Source organism: Zootoca vivipara, chromosome 3 (assembly GCF_963506605.1).
Source record: "Zootoca vivipara chromosome 3, rZooViv1.1, whole genome shotgun sequence".
NCBI lineage: Eukaryota > Metazoa > Chordata > Lepidosauria > Squamata > Lacertidae > Zootoca > Zootoca vivipara.
Window position 1 is genome coordinate 84,148,480 of NC_083278.1, and position 14,157 is coordinate 84,162,636.

General features: G+C 40.8%; 1 protein-coding gene across 1 annotated transcript in view; it reads left to right on the forward strand.

Annotated features, from left to right (window-relative positions):
- DNAH8 (dynein axonemal heavy chain 8) overlaps positions 1 to 14,157 on the forward strand; it is a 130,334-nt gene that overhangs the window by 87,930 nt on the left and 28,247 nt on the right. Inside the window, exons 68-76 of the mRNA XM_035110511.2 lie at positions 593 to 720; positions 1,368 to 1,539; positions 3,910 to 4,065; positions 4,952 to 5,107; positions 6,530 to 6,712; positions 7,076 to 7,181; positions 9,090 to 9,342; positions 10,765 to 10,955; positions 13,675 to 13,796. Of these exons, the coding sequence (XP_034966402.2) occupies positions 593 to 720; positions 1,368 to 1,539; positions 3,910 to 4,065; positions 4,952 to 5,107; positions 6,530 to 6,712; positions 7,076 to 7,181; positions 9,090 to 9,342; positions 10,765 to 10,955; positions 13,675 to 13,796 (1,467 nt within the window). The remainder of the gene's footprint in view (positions 1 to 592; positions 721 to 1,367; positions 1,540 to 3,909; positions 4,066 to 4,951; positions 5,108 to 6,529; positions 6,713 to 7,075; positions 7,182 to 9,089; positions 9,343 to 10,764; positions 10,956 to 13,674; positions 13,797 to 14,157) is intronic.

Here is a 14,157-nt window from a genome sequence, read left to right on the forward strand (position 1 = left end):
CAAGATGGTTCTTGAATGCAGTTCTAATGGATAAAAATATACAACGGCTTATGATATTATATATATATATATCCTAACATTTCCCTGACGGGACTCAAGGCAGCTTGGCTTCCCTCCTGTTTAATGTATATCTGAAACTAAAAGTGTAAAGTGACAACAGTACACCAAACTCTGTTTCCTCTTTTCATCTGACTGTGGTTTTGTGTTACTCAGTGTCACTGTGGTTGGATTAACCGGTTGAGACTGACATTGCGGGGATGATTACTGGCAATTATTTTGACCTAAAAGAAATGGGAAAATCCACCACCTGATGGGGCCTGGTGTCCCTCCTCGCTGAGGTTCCTGAGCTTATTGCTGCCTGCAGAAAACACTACTGTAGTTGCTATGGTTTCTTTTCATCAACTCTCTTACAAATGCTGCAATTTTATTCTATCTCCCATCGAGACCTAGCAGCTATTATGCCATGAATGACCTTGATAACACCATGTCATCTATTTTCAAGATATATCTTCATAATTTGTCCCAAAGCAGCGTGGCTATCATGACTGTCATTTTGAAAAGTATAATGTGACACAACATTTCCTAATTTTAGGACCTCTTGAATGATGCAGAAATGTGTAGGAGAAAGATGCAGGCAGCTTCTACGCTTATAGATGGCTTGAGTGGAGAGAAAATTAGATGGACCCAGCAAAGTAAAGAGTTCCGAGCCCAGATAAACAGGTACGGCGTAGGACAAATAAAGGATCGAAATTCATTGAAAAATACTACTGGGCACCTATCAGTAGGCAGCCAGTTGTATCACAGCCCAGTGGAATAACGTTTATTCCACAATTAATCTAAAAGCCCTAATTTCAACTTCAAGTGAGCTGAATTGATCAATATTTAATATCTAGAATAGATATGACTTTCTTCTTTCCCCTCTTCCTTTCTATTGGGGGTGCGGTGGAGGTGACTGGATACATAAGCAGATTAGACTTTGCACAATGGTCTCCCTTAGAGTCTTTTAGCTTCCCTTCTTAGTCAATACATCAGTGCCGCTGATCCCTATAGTTGTATAAGGAACAGTGCTGGTCCAGGACCTCCGGAATGAATTAAGTACTGTACTGAGTGCTAGTGGAATCCTCATCCAGTTAAATAGCCAGTTGTGCGGGTTTTGAAATATCCACCTACTTCCCAGTTTAATACTTAGATGTACAATAGACATCAAACTCTGTTTATGCCCCCCTTCAATCCTGCTGTAATTATTTAAAGGGTGTCTAATGGTGTTCTTACTGTATTTATTTTTCTAACAAGCCTGCACCATGTTTATTGTTTTTCAAAAAATGAAATTTGAAAAAAATACTAATGGAGATTCTGTATTTTTCTAGACTTGTGGGAGATGTCTTACTCTGCACAGGTTTTCTTTCCTATTGTGGCCCTTTCAACCAGATATTCAGGAATCTTTTGCTTAAAGATTTATGGGAGACCGAAATGAAAGTCAGGAAAATCCCTTTTACTGAAAATTTGAACCTCATTTCAATGTTGGTGGATCCTCCTACGGTAGGTCTTGCATCCTGTAAATATTTGTAGCTCTAAATTTATTCCTATTTACTGTTTATGAGGTAGAATCAAACCATTTGCATTTTTAGCTAGTCTGAACAATGCTTTTTCATTCATCATGTTCTAGAAAATTTGTGTGCTATGCTGTACTATAATGGCAGCAGGAACCAAGGTGGGAACAATTCTAGCAAGCAGCAACTTGAGGCGGGGCAAACCTTGGAGCAGCAACCATTTTTAATTCAGTTATTGTAAGAGTTCCATTGTGTTAAGTAATATCTGTTGATATTACTGAAATAATATAATTATGCTTTTATAGTAACTATTAGAAAAGTTATGAGACAACAAACACGTAAAGGGACACATACGACCCCTTTCACAGAGAGCCAACTAATTTTTTTTAAGTGGAGGAGTGATTTCTTTACACAAAATAAAGATTCAATTAGCTCCTGTTCCTTTTGTCTGTTACAAAAGGAAAGTGTTCAGTTTCCCATATAAGTGATACAAAGGGTTTTTTTTTTAATTCCATCGTGGACCTTGGAACAGTTCAAATATTGAAAAAAATTGGGTGGTTTTCATGTGACTGGATAGTTGTGTACACTACCTCATTGATAGATTTTTGTCTGAAATGGGAAAATGTGCATACGTAGAGACCATTCCATTGTTGCAGGTGTGATTATTTATTTATTTATTTGCCTGCTGCAATCATGGATGTGGCAGAGGCTGTCTTCGCGTAATAAAACATCTCTGGCCTTGCAACATATAATTTACTCAGTACATCGCCAGTTATGATATGCTATGAATTTAATCTTCCGAAAAATAAGTAAATGCAGGTGCACCAACAGCTTGAATAGATAAAAGAACACAAGCTGCTACTGTAGCATCTTAAAGGCAGGAGCTTTTGGCATAATAAGCTTTAGTATCACCACAGTTTTTAAGGCAACTTGGTGGTGGTGAGCTGGTGACCATCACTGCTGCTTCTTGTGGGAGCAAATTCCATAATTTAACAATGTGCTACATGAAGACATACTTTCCTTTGTCTGTCCTGAATCTCCAAATGGTTCGCTGGAATTTCATGCGTCCTAGTGTTATGGGTGAGGGGGGAAAACAGCTCCCTACCCATCTTTTCCACGTCATGCATAATTTCATAATGCTTCTATTGTGTGTCCCCCTTTATTCACTTCCCCACCTTAAGTAAAAAGCCTCAAATGTGCGTAGATAGTGTTCCAGAACTGCAGCAACTCGAACTCAATAGTCCTATTGTTATTTTTTTTGTCCCTTTAGATAGGGCTGTCATACGTCTGGTGGAATTTTGGCAACATTTTTGCAACAAATAAAGGCTCACTTTTTGAAATATGGCAACCCTACTTTAGATTTTGCCTCATTTAGTTTTATTTTAGGACAGGGGTCAGCAAACACTTTCAGCAGGGGGGCCCCGGGCCTTAGTTTGCCCACCCATGTTTTAGGATATGGTAGGTTCCCTTGAGTGAAACTTCTTCGCCTACAAAGGAGGGATATTAATACAAATAAAAAAGTTGTTTCAGAGATGGAAGCAATAGGGGGCAGTGTTCAAAACCTCCAGGAACCTGTAGCATTCAGCATTGCTTAACAGAATATTTTTGGACTCAGTATAGACTATTATCTTGATAATATGTTGGACCCAGGTGGCTCTGTGGTTAAACCACTGAGCCTAGGGCTTGCTGATCAGAAGGTCGGCGGTTCGAATCCCTGTGACGGGGTGAGCTCTCGTTGCTTGGTCCCAGCTCCTGCCAACCTAGCAGTTCGAAAGCATGTCAAAATGCAAGTAGATAAATAGGAACCGCTACAGCGGGAAGGTAAACGGTGTTTCCATGTGCTGCTCTGGTTCGCCAGAAGCGGCTTTGTCATGCTGGCCACATGACCTGGAAGCTATACGCCGGCTCCCTCGGCCAATAATGCGAGATGAGCGCGCAACCCCAGAGTCGGTCACGACTGGACCTAATGGTCAGGGGTCCCTTTACCTTTACCTTTATAGACTATTATCTTGATAATATGTTAAGATTAAAGCTGATAAACTTGGTTGTTTTAAATTGTTTTTAATGTTGTAAATCGCCCTGGGACCTTACGGTGTAGGGCGGGAGATAAACAAACCAACCTTATATACTTTGCTTATATGATGTGACCAATATGACTATAGCTGCATCGCACAGTAGAACCATTTTTTTTAATTAATAAATTATATCTACAATTCTGTACCCACTTACCTGGGAGGAAGTCTCACTTGAACTCAAGGGAACTTACTTTTGAGTACACATGCATAAGACTGCACTGTAAATAGAGCTCTGAAAGACCATTATTGGTTATGGAAGTGGTGACTTTTTTCTCGTTGCCCAGATTAGCGAATGGAACCTACAAGGCCTTCCGGGAGATGAGCTCTCAGTTCAAAATGGCATAATTGTCACTAAAGCGACAAGATATCCACTCTTGATAGACCCGCAGACGCAAGGGAAAACATGGATTAAACAGAAAGAAAAGGAAAATGACTTACAAGTAAGTGTTGCAAAGTTGTAAAGGAAAGGGTGTTGTTGTTTTTCCTCCCTGGAAATACCTTTATATTTTTCCTGGAAAGTTATTTTCAGTAAAGATGAGTACTGTAGTGTTTAAATCTTCACACAAATCCGGCATCCATGATAAACTCTTGAACAGAGTATACTGCCCTGCACCCTTTCAGTTTATCAACTGAGGCACCCACACATTATTTGGTGGCCATCAGTTTGCTTTGAACTTATGCTAGCATCACTTTCAGATATGTGTTTAGTGTCTTCTCACGCATATCATATTTAAGCAGTGCTTTTTCTGGGGGTACTCAAGGGAATGCAGTACCAGCCCCTACCCCCCCCAATGTTTAAAATGTGGTACTTACTGTAACAACTTCATGGTGAGTACCTGCACCTTTCCCCCCCTTTCCTTTTTTAAAAAAGTGCTGTATATAAGAAAGGCAATTGTATTCATACGCTTCCAGGGCACTTCCCCCCCCCATATATTTCTCAGTTCTTTCAGTGGTTTGAAGTGGTTTGAAGTGCAAGTCACTCAGCCAAAACCTCAGGAAAAGAAGCTGCTGCATTCAAATCCTACCTCAGTCACGGTTTTATAGGCTGAAATCTCTGCCTCAGTGGCCTTTCCACTGAAACTCAGAAAATACTTTGCACACCATGGGAGGCGCTTATGTGTATGTGGAATGAGGTCTGATAGTGCAATGGGACATCAAAGTCCCCTTGATCATGTCTACTCAGGTTTTACACTGAGTACAATGAGACTTATGCTCAGGTAAGTAGGAACAGGATTGCTGAGAAGTAAAGGTGTTCTAAGGGTTAATAACAAGAAGGTGCCTTGCCAAGTATCTTTCTTGTAAGAATAAACTGTTTCCATTTCTAAGGTGACAACTCTGAATCATAAATATTTCCGCACACACCTAGAGGATGCCCTCTCTCTGGGGAGACCACTTTTAATTGAGGATATAAGTGAAGAATTAGATCCTGCACTTGATAATATATTAGAAAAGAACTTCATTAAATCAGGAACCTCTTTCAAGGTTAGTTACCTTTATAAAAGAGCTATGACTGTGATAAATTTCATTTAAAAGTGGGATAAATGTTTAATCACGTCTGTTCTGAGCAAGCAAATGAAATAAATCCTGTGGCCAAATAGGGGGGAACCCTCTTTATCGTGTGACCAGTTTCTGCTCTAACTCAGAATCTTAGGGGTAGATTGGTCGGAGGTCTGCTTGACAAGTGTTTTTGTTGTGTTTTTGTCAGTCTTTGGGGGAAGAGTTGTTCCCTCCCTGCCTCTCAAGTGCTTAGCAGGTAGCACACCCCCAACCATAACACTTCATTAACACCGCATGAGATCAATGCTTAGTACAAAGTATAAATCTAATAAATAAATAAATAAATAACTAAAACACACATTCCCACTGCATCTTTGCACTTGTGAATGCCATCAAAATCAAGGGGGCCCAGTAAAACTGGGCAGTAAAAGGAGTAAAACTGGGCAGTGGTCCCTGAAAGACAGCAAATGGCCTTCTCTCTCTTAACAATATTTTTGGGCGCACATATTCTCAGCTAGGCCTGGAGTTTTTTTTTTTTTAAGGGTAGTCATGGAGTCCCTTCTCGTTCACCCTAATTAGTAGTTCAAACAGGAAGGGTCTTAGAAATGCTAGGCACCCCAAACAGAATCTTCTCAGTTATGGATCTTCTCAACTTTGTGCCCCCTCAGCTTGGCACCTTGTGTGGGGGAACCTCCCACACCACCCTAAATTCAGCACTGAGATGACTTGATTCGTTTTTCTAGAGTCTAGTGCAGACATCCCCAGACTTTGGCCCTCCAGATGTTTTGGACTACAATTCCCATCATCCCTGACCACTGGTCCTTTTAGCTAGGGATCATGGGAGTTGTAGGCCAAAACATCTGGAGGGCCGCAGTTTGGGGATGCCTGGTCTAGTGGTTTGATTTGGCCTGAACAAATCTTTGATGGTGCCTACCAGTTTTCTAATCACCATTGATAGGTACAAAATTGCAGCTGCAGGCAAGTTTCATCTTCATACCAGAAGCTCCTTCTTCATCTCTGCCTCCCACTTTATGGGAAGAGTTCAACCTGAAGATAATAAGAAGAAATTTAAAATGCACCATAAACAGTCATATCACCATTTCTAATACCATTGTTTTTCTTGATTTGTGCAATTGCTGCAGGACTCTGTGATGATAAATTAGGGGTGGGGACCCACATTATGAATTATTGAGAAACTGAGGAAAAGGACAGAAACCAGATTTTACAACCACATAGAATATTAATAATTATTTGTAGCACAGACACAGATTAAGCAAATTTAATTGTAAATGAACAATTGTGATGTTTAATATAAATTCAAGTGTGCACATCTTCCTGAATGATCTTTCTCAATAATATGTGCAGATTAGAATGCAATATCTGTTATTGTTATATTGAATTGTTTAGGTGAAAGTTGGAGATAAGGAAGTAGATATCATGAATACATTTAAACTTTATATCACTACAAAATTGCCTAATCCTGCCTTCACTCCTGAGATCAACGCCAAATCATCAGTAATAGATTTTACTGTTACAATGAAAGGGCTTGAAAATCAGTTATTGAAGAGAGTAATTCTTACAGAGAAACAGGTAAGATAACCAAGAATGAACTCATGTACTAACAAAACAATGAAACTATAATGCTTTACGGACGCTTGATCTTCTAATTCTGAAATGCTGGTCTAGAACCCGCTAGCAAGTCATGGTGATTTGAGGTGGTGGCTGGAGTGGATGGGGATGAATTTTGGAAAGAAGGAAACTTGGGAGAAGAAAAATCAACTGAACAAATTCCTTATCCTTAGTGTAAATAAAATGATACAGCAGTCTCTCTTAAATTATAAAAAAAAACATAACAAGCTAAATGTGCAAGTGCTAACAAATTATGATTGGGGCAATTGCATTATAACACAATGCTAAAAGTGTTTAGACAGTTTGTATTGATATTTAACAAAGGAACTGGAAGCAGAGAGAATTAAACTCATGGAAGATGTAACATACAATAAACGGAAGATGAAAGAACTTGAAGACAACCTGCTTTATAAATTAACTGCAACTAAAGGTAGTGTATCAACTTATATTCATTTCATATTTATTAAGGTTGGCATCACTCTGCTTCCATTAACGAAAGGGACATGTGTCTCTGGTTTACCACATTAAAAGGTCTAATTCTACCTGAAGTAAATGCAGTTGAAAGCTTGCACCTGGACTGCACTACTTCAGCCTGCAGATAGGGGTCATACTTGAATCCTTCATGCAATAAATAAATAACCCCTGTATATAAGATGTCACGCACTGGGGAGAAAGGGTTTCTTGGCATCTCCTTTCTATCTGCAGAGGTTTATTTATTTGTATAGAGGAGCATCCAATCATTTGAGCCACTCCAGACCCAGTCCAGTCCATTCCAGTCCAGAGAAATAGGTTTACTTCTGCAATGCTGTGTGCTCTTTGCGAGAACCACACATAACTCATTATTAGACATACCTCTCAGACATCCTTATGCATTCAAGTATGTCCTTCGTACCATATTAATGTGAAGTACTGATGTGCAAGGTGAAAAGATAAAACAACTACAGAGCAGAGGTTTCTGTTTGAAATGGACAGATCACACTTCTCTGATTGAGATGAGGCAGACTAGCAGTTGAGGTTCTTTGTGGCTAAAACAGAGGAGGCTATGGACCCTCCTTTCTCTATTGGGAAAGGACCACAGTGACAGAGCATCTGCTGAGCGTGTAGAAGGTCAGTCTCCAGAATTTTCAGGCAGGGATAGAAGAGTGTCTGAACCCCAGTCAGTGTGGACAATTCTGGGCTTGATGGACCAATCGTCTGACTCAGTATAAGGCAGCTTCCTATGTCCCTTCTCCATGGAGGATGACCCAGCAGATGAGAAACACTGCCATGTAGTGTTCAAAGGCAGGGAAATGGGCAAGATCTCCCCCGGTTTATTTTCCTGCTATGGGGCATATGACAGAGAAGAGGCAGCAACAGGGCATTGGGTGGGTGTTGTTGCCTGCAGGAGGGCAACCATTTAAATCACCCCTAATTGGCTCCAACCTAGCATCTATCCATAGTGGGGGCATACCTGCCAAGTTGCTGCCGGAGAAATAAGGGACCGGGCGGAAGTAGCAGGGCGGAAGTAGTGCTGCCGCCATTTTGGAACTGGGCGGAGCATGCTCAGAAGTGACTTTTGATGCTGCTTTGCCCAGTTCCAAAATGGCCGCCACGCCAGAAGTCGCACTGCGGCCATTTTGGAACTGGGCAGAGCAGCATCAAAAGTCGCTTCTGAGCATGCTCCACCCAGTTCCAAAATGGCCGCCGCGCCAGAATAAACCGGGAAAAAACAAAAAAAATCCGTTTTTTCTGCTAGGAACAGCTGGAAAAACGGGGATTTCCCGAGGAATACGGGAGACTTGGCAGCTATGAGTGGGGGTATCTTGGAGGCAGGGACAGTGAGCATTTTGAGGGAATTCAGGTGGTAGCTCACTGCAAGTAGCAGCAGCTGCTTCCCTGTGGTCCTCTCAGTGTCAGGATTTTTTTAAAGCAGCCCACCCATCATCAGCAATAATAGGCCCTGCTGGGGCTCCAGCATTTGCCCAAGAAAGCCTTGTGGTAATGCTGTTCATGCTAATTGTTTCTTACCAGTTTCCTCCACTGGAATAAAAAGAGACCCCGGACTTTGGGATGAAGTGTTCTTCCTTCATCATAATAAGTTGTTGGGCTTTTTACAGAAAGATACATAGCATGATGTAGGAGAAGAAACCAGAATAATGCCTGGGCGACTCTTATTTGGCTCATTTAGAATGCAAAGAACCACTTTGCTTTAACTGCTTGGCCTGGATTCTTTGTACTAATTAAATTATGTTTTTTTCTGCTAGAGGAACTGGTTGGTTTTATTTCCATATTGAGTTCTGAATTCTGTACAGGAAATTAAAAAGCACCGTTACCGAACATTTCCTCTGGTGCCCTTTAGGGTCTTTGGTGGATGACGAATCTTTAATTGGTGTTTTGAGGACAACTAAACAAACTGCTACAGAGGTATCTGAAAAGCTGGAAGTTGCAGGAGAAACTGAGAAAAAAATTAACACGGCACAAGAGGAATATCGTCCAGCTGCTACACGAGGAAGCATTCTTTATTTTCTTATCACAGAAATGAGCATGGTCAATACAATGTACCAAACCTCATTAGCTCAGTTCCTAAAACTATTTGATCAGTCCATGGCCAGGTAAGAATACAGTTTTATTTCTGCAGACGCCTGTATCTTTTCCCAATCCATCCCCTTTGCTTCAGGCTCATTTTCATCCAATCTAGTCAGGCAGAGTGCTGAATGACTTTGGGGTTGTTGCTCAGAGCAACATTTCATTTTGCTTAGCTGTACTGCTTTTTGCTGCTATTTAGATTATAAATGTTGCATGTCACCCCAATCTCCAAGCGCTGCAAGAATCCAGGGGTTCCAGGCGCTTACCCTAGGTTCATGTTTCCCTTCGAATGAGGTACAGTGTAGACTGAGGTGTTTTAAAGATGTATGGTGTGTTTTTTACACACACCCTCAACCTGAGCCCATGATGGAGGGGTTCACAGCATTAACACCCCCAAGAGGGCCTTACTTCTTCCATAGCTGCAGCCTTGGATTCAAACAGAAATCAAACATTGCTCTGACACTCTCTCCAGCTTTCTGCTTTGCTTCCAGCTCACATGACTCAAAACTCTTTGCTCTCAACTCTGCTGTGAGTTGGAGGAAGGGGCGCTACCCATTTGCCATCTCTCACAGAGCCTTTGTTCCCCCATCACCTCACCAGGAAGCTAGCTTGACTATTCCAAGAATTAGAAGAGTGCATTCAGCCTAACCCCTCCCCAAACGCATAACATACAGTGGTACCTCTACTTACGAATTTAATGCGTTCCAAACGCACATTCGTAAGTCGAAAAAAATTGTAAGTCGAATCCCACAGGAATGTATTGGGAGAAAAAAATTGTAAGTCGATGCAACCCTATCTAAAAAGTAGAAAAAAATCCTATCTAAACCGCATCCAAGATGGTGGATGGAGCTCCGTTCGTAAGTAGAAACATTCGTAAGTAGAGTTATTTGTAAGTAGAGATACCACTGTATTTTTGTATTTCTATTGTATTTCTATTCTATACAGATACCACTGTATTTTTGTATTTCTATTCTCTTAATGTGAGTTATTAGTAGATTGTTTAACCTTAGAATTATATCCAATGTAGTTGTCTTGTTCATGCAAGTGCTTTTGATTGCTCAGTGGATTTTCCTCTCCTCCCCCAGTGCTCTTGCCTATGTCTGTTCTAGGGATTCCTCTAACCCTTTGGGGCAATTGGGTATGTGTGCATGAGCAGAGGAGGCAGAGGGGATGTTACACTGAACAAGCAGAAGTTTTTGCACAAACACAAGCAGATACAGTTCATTGTATATATTTATTAATATGAGATGTTTGATCTATTAATATTTGTACCCCTCTTTTGTATATTAAACATTCTACCTTTTGTATATTACTTTTTCTTTTAGCGAATTTACTTGAAATGCTGCTATATTTTATTGTGTAAACTTTTGTGAAGTTGATGTGAGCCGCTTTGAGCTTGTTGATGTGAATCTGTTTGCTTACTTTCTTGCTTTGCTTTTATGCCTTAGATCTGATAAGTCCCCTATTCCACAGAAAAGGATCACAAATATTATTGAGTTTTTGACATATGAAACTTTCACATACTCTGTTAGAGGTTTATATGAAAACCATAAATTTCTCTTTACGCTGCTTCTGACATTAAAAATCGATCTTCAGAGGGGTCAAATCAAGCCAAAGGAGTTCCAAGCACTAATTAAAGGTAATTACTGGTTCTGATTTATTTCTACCTTGTTACAAAAGCTTGTAATGGAATACATGTTTGCATATTATACTGAAAGCAACCCTGTGTGGAACACAAAACATAGTGGGCAACTACCTAAAGCCATTGGAATGGGTAAACAGGAATTTAAGAATAAAAGAGCCCCCCAGGATCAGTCTAAAGACCCATCTGCTCCCATACTCTGTTCTCACAGTGGCCCCCCAGATGCCCATGCAAAGCCCCCCAGGCTCCCTTTCTTTGGGGAGCAGATGTGCTCACCTCCAGCTCAGCTGAGTGACGGTAGGGAGAGAGCAAAGGCACACAGTCGGAGCATTGTTTTGTCTGGAACTTTCCACCCAGCATCCTGGAGCTATCACTCACTCACTGCCTGAAGCAAGCACTTCATTCACTTCTGGTACTTTGCTTTGTGTTGCTGTAATATGCTTTGCTTGGGTGGAATAACAGCCTTCTTAAGAATGCTCATTAGCCATGCTGGTGACCTCACACACTTGTTGGTACCTTTCCTGCTCTGCATATCCATCATCTACGTAAGCCATCCTTATGCATATCCACACTGATTATTTAAAATTTTATAACATCAGTTTTGTTCAAATACATTCATGGTGACAGAGTAGGCTTTTAAAACTTATGAAGGATGCAAGACTGCCTAAAGACTGATGTGCAGGTTAATTCTACTGTAGTAAATGGGCATTAATTTTGTGTAATCGGAAACAGGAACACAGGCTAAAACATATGTGTCTCTTATCTCATGGTATACAAGTCCATTTGTGGTTGTAAACAATTGTTTTCTGCTCTGAATACAAGTTGTGGCAAGCCCATGGTTTTGTGAAATGTCTCCCTCCTCTTTTGCCTTTTGTGAGGACGAGAAAGCTTCTAATTTTAAACTGACTACAGTTCCTGGTAACTTCCAAACTTGGGGAATTGTGCTTTGTTTAGACTAGGGTTAGCCAACATGGTGCTTCCAGATGTTTTTGGACTACAGCACACACCAGCCACAGCTAGCATGGCTAGCGATGGAAAATGCAAGTTGCAATCCAACACATAGAGGGCATCATTTTGGTTGTCCCTGATTAAGACCATGGCTTTGAATGGGAGCTACGGTTTCTGATGACTAAAATGTGGTCAAGGCATGCTTTGATTGATCACAAAGAAGGCCTGTCTGCTATTGTTCTTATGGGGACTCTTAAGAAGGACTTCTGGCCAATTCATCACGTAATGCACCAACTGTTTTTGAAACATAAAAGCTTTATATGAATTCTAAATATTAAAGAAGGCAATGCTGCTGATGGAGTATTGTCTGTGACACTGTACGAATTGGTCTTGGCTCTTATTTTGTATTAGTCATGGAAAAACCTCTCTAAAAGGAAGTTATTCACATAAAGGAAAGTGTATGTGTCATACAAAAATGTAAAATTACCCATAATACATTACCATCATAGATGTCACAGATGCAAGGGGAATGAATTAAAATGCTAATCAGGTATAAGGCTATGAAATAAGGGCAATTAAAAGTTTGTAGCAAACAATGAGGCTATAATAACTGCAAAAAAACTGATTCTGTATTATTAATAAAGAGAATAATGGCATATTTTAGGCATTCATCCTACATGCTTTCAGATATAATACAAAAAGCATTGGTTTTAGAGAAATAATGTTGTTGTAATATTTTACTGGAAAGGCATTTTGAAACTGTTTCCAGGCAGGGTGATCCTATGATCCTGGTGGTCGCTATATCAAGGTTAACGCTGACATAATAGCATAGTCACAATCCTATGCTCAGTCAATAGCACAACAACAACACATCAGCAGGTGAAAAAAATATATATATACCTATATCACCAGATAATCCTATAGCATCTTTGTAAATGCTGCATTGCACACTGAGAACACCTTCATATTATTCATGCTTTGTTGTTGTTAAGTCGTTTAGTCATGTCCGACTCTTCGTGACCCCATGGACCATAGCACGCCAGGCACTCCTGTCTTCCACTGCCTCCCGCAGTTTGGTCAAACTCATGTTCGTAGCATTACTCATGCTTTATTCATGAGTATTATTCATGCTTAGAAGGTACGAAACAATGCATATTGATGTCTGAACAACCTCACAACATCACCCACACTACTGTCCTCACCCAGATGTCAAGTCCTATGAAGTTCTGTGGCTGTGCCATGATCCCAGTTGGTTAAACCCAGTGTTGGTTAAACATATTTATTCAGAAGTCAATTCCATGGGGCTCACTCACCCATAAATGTTCATATCAAATGGAGACAAATATTCAGGAGAGCTGCATGGTAGCAACCAGGGCCAGACCAATACATTTTGTTACCTGAGGTGAACCACAAAAGGGTGCCCCCTCCCCAGCCGGGAAGAAGGAGTGAGTGAAGGTCTACATCAGGAACAAGCAAGGAATAAAGATACACATTGGGATCTGCGGCCCCTGTGGATCCTTCCTCACCTTGCCTCATGGGTGGGCCAACCCTGGTAGTAACATACATTTCTCCAGAGAGCTTACACAACAGGTTTGTCTACAGAAACTCGTGCAAAACGTACCTGTGGACTGCGTCTGTTTGCTTCCTTCGTTATTTGGTGGGATAGAGACTGCCATTTGTCTGATAGTCTAAAACTCAAATTTAATAATATGAAGCATAACGTATGTACTCTGTAATAATGCTGCTGATGATGATTGTTTTTAATCAGGGGGTGCAGCGCTGGACCTAAAAGCTTGTCCTACCAAACCATTCCGGTGGATTCTTGATATGACATGGTTGAATCTGGTAGAACTGAGTAAACTACCGCAGTTTTCTGAAATTATGAACCAGGTGGGCTCACTCGTCTTTCTTTCTATTCCGTATATTGTTTCCCACAGTCATTGTATCCTTTTGCCTTAGAGAATTGAGATGTGGCCATTAATTCCAATATTGCCTAGTTTCGCACCTATCTTTTTCGCATGCTATCTTTTCCCCTCAAGGTCCCAGGTTCTGACATCTCTGGGTTGTGCTGGGAATGTCCACTGCCTAAAATCTTGGAGTGTCACTGCCAGTCAGTTGTAGGCAATATTGACTTAGATCAGACATGGCCAAACTTGGGCTTCCAGCTGCTTTGGGACTACAATTCCCATCATCCCTGACCACTGGTCCTGTTAGCTAGGGATGATGGGAGTTGTAGTCCCAAAACAGCTGG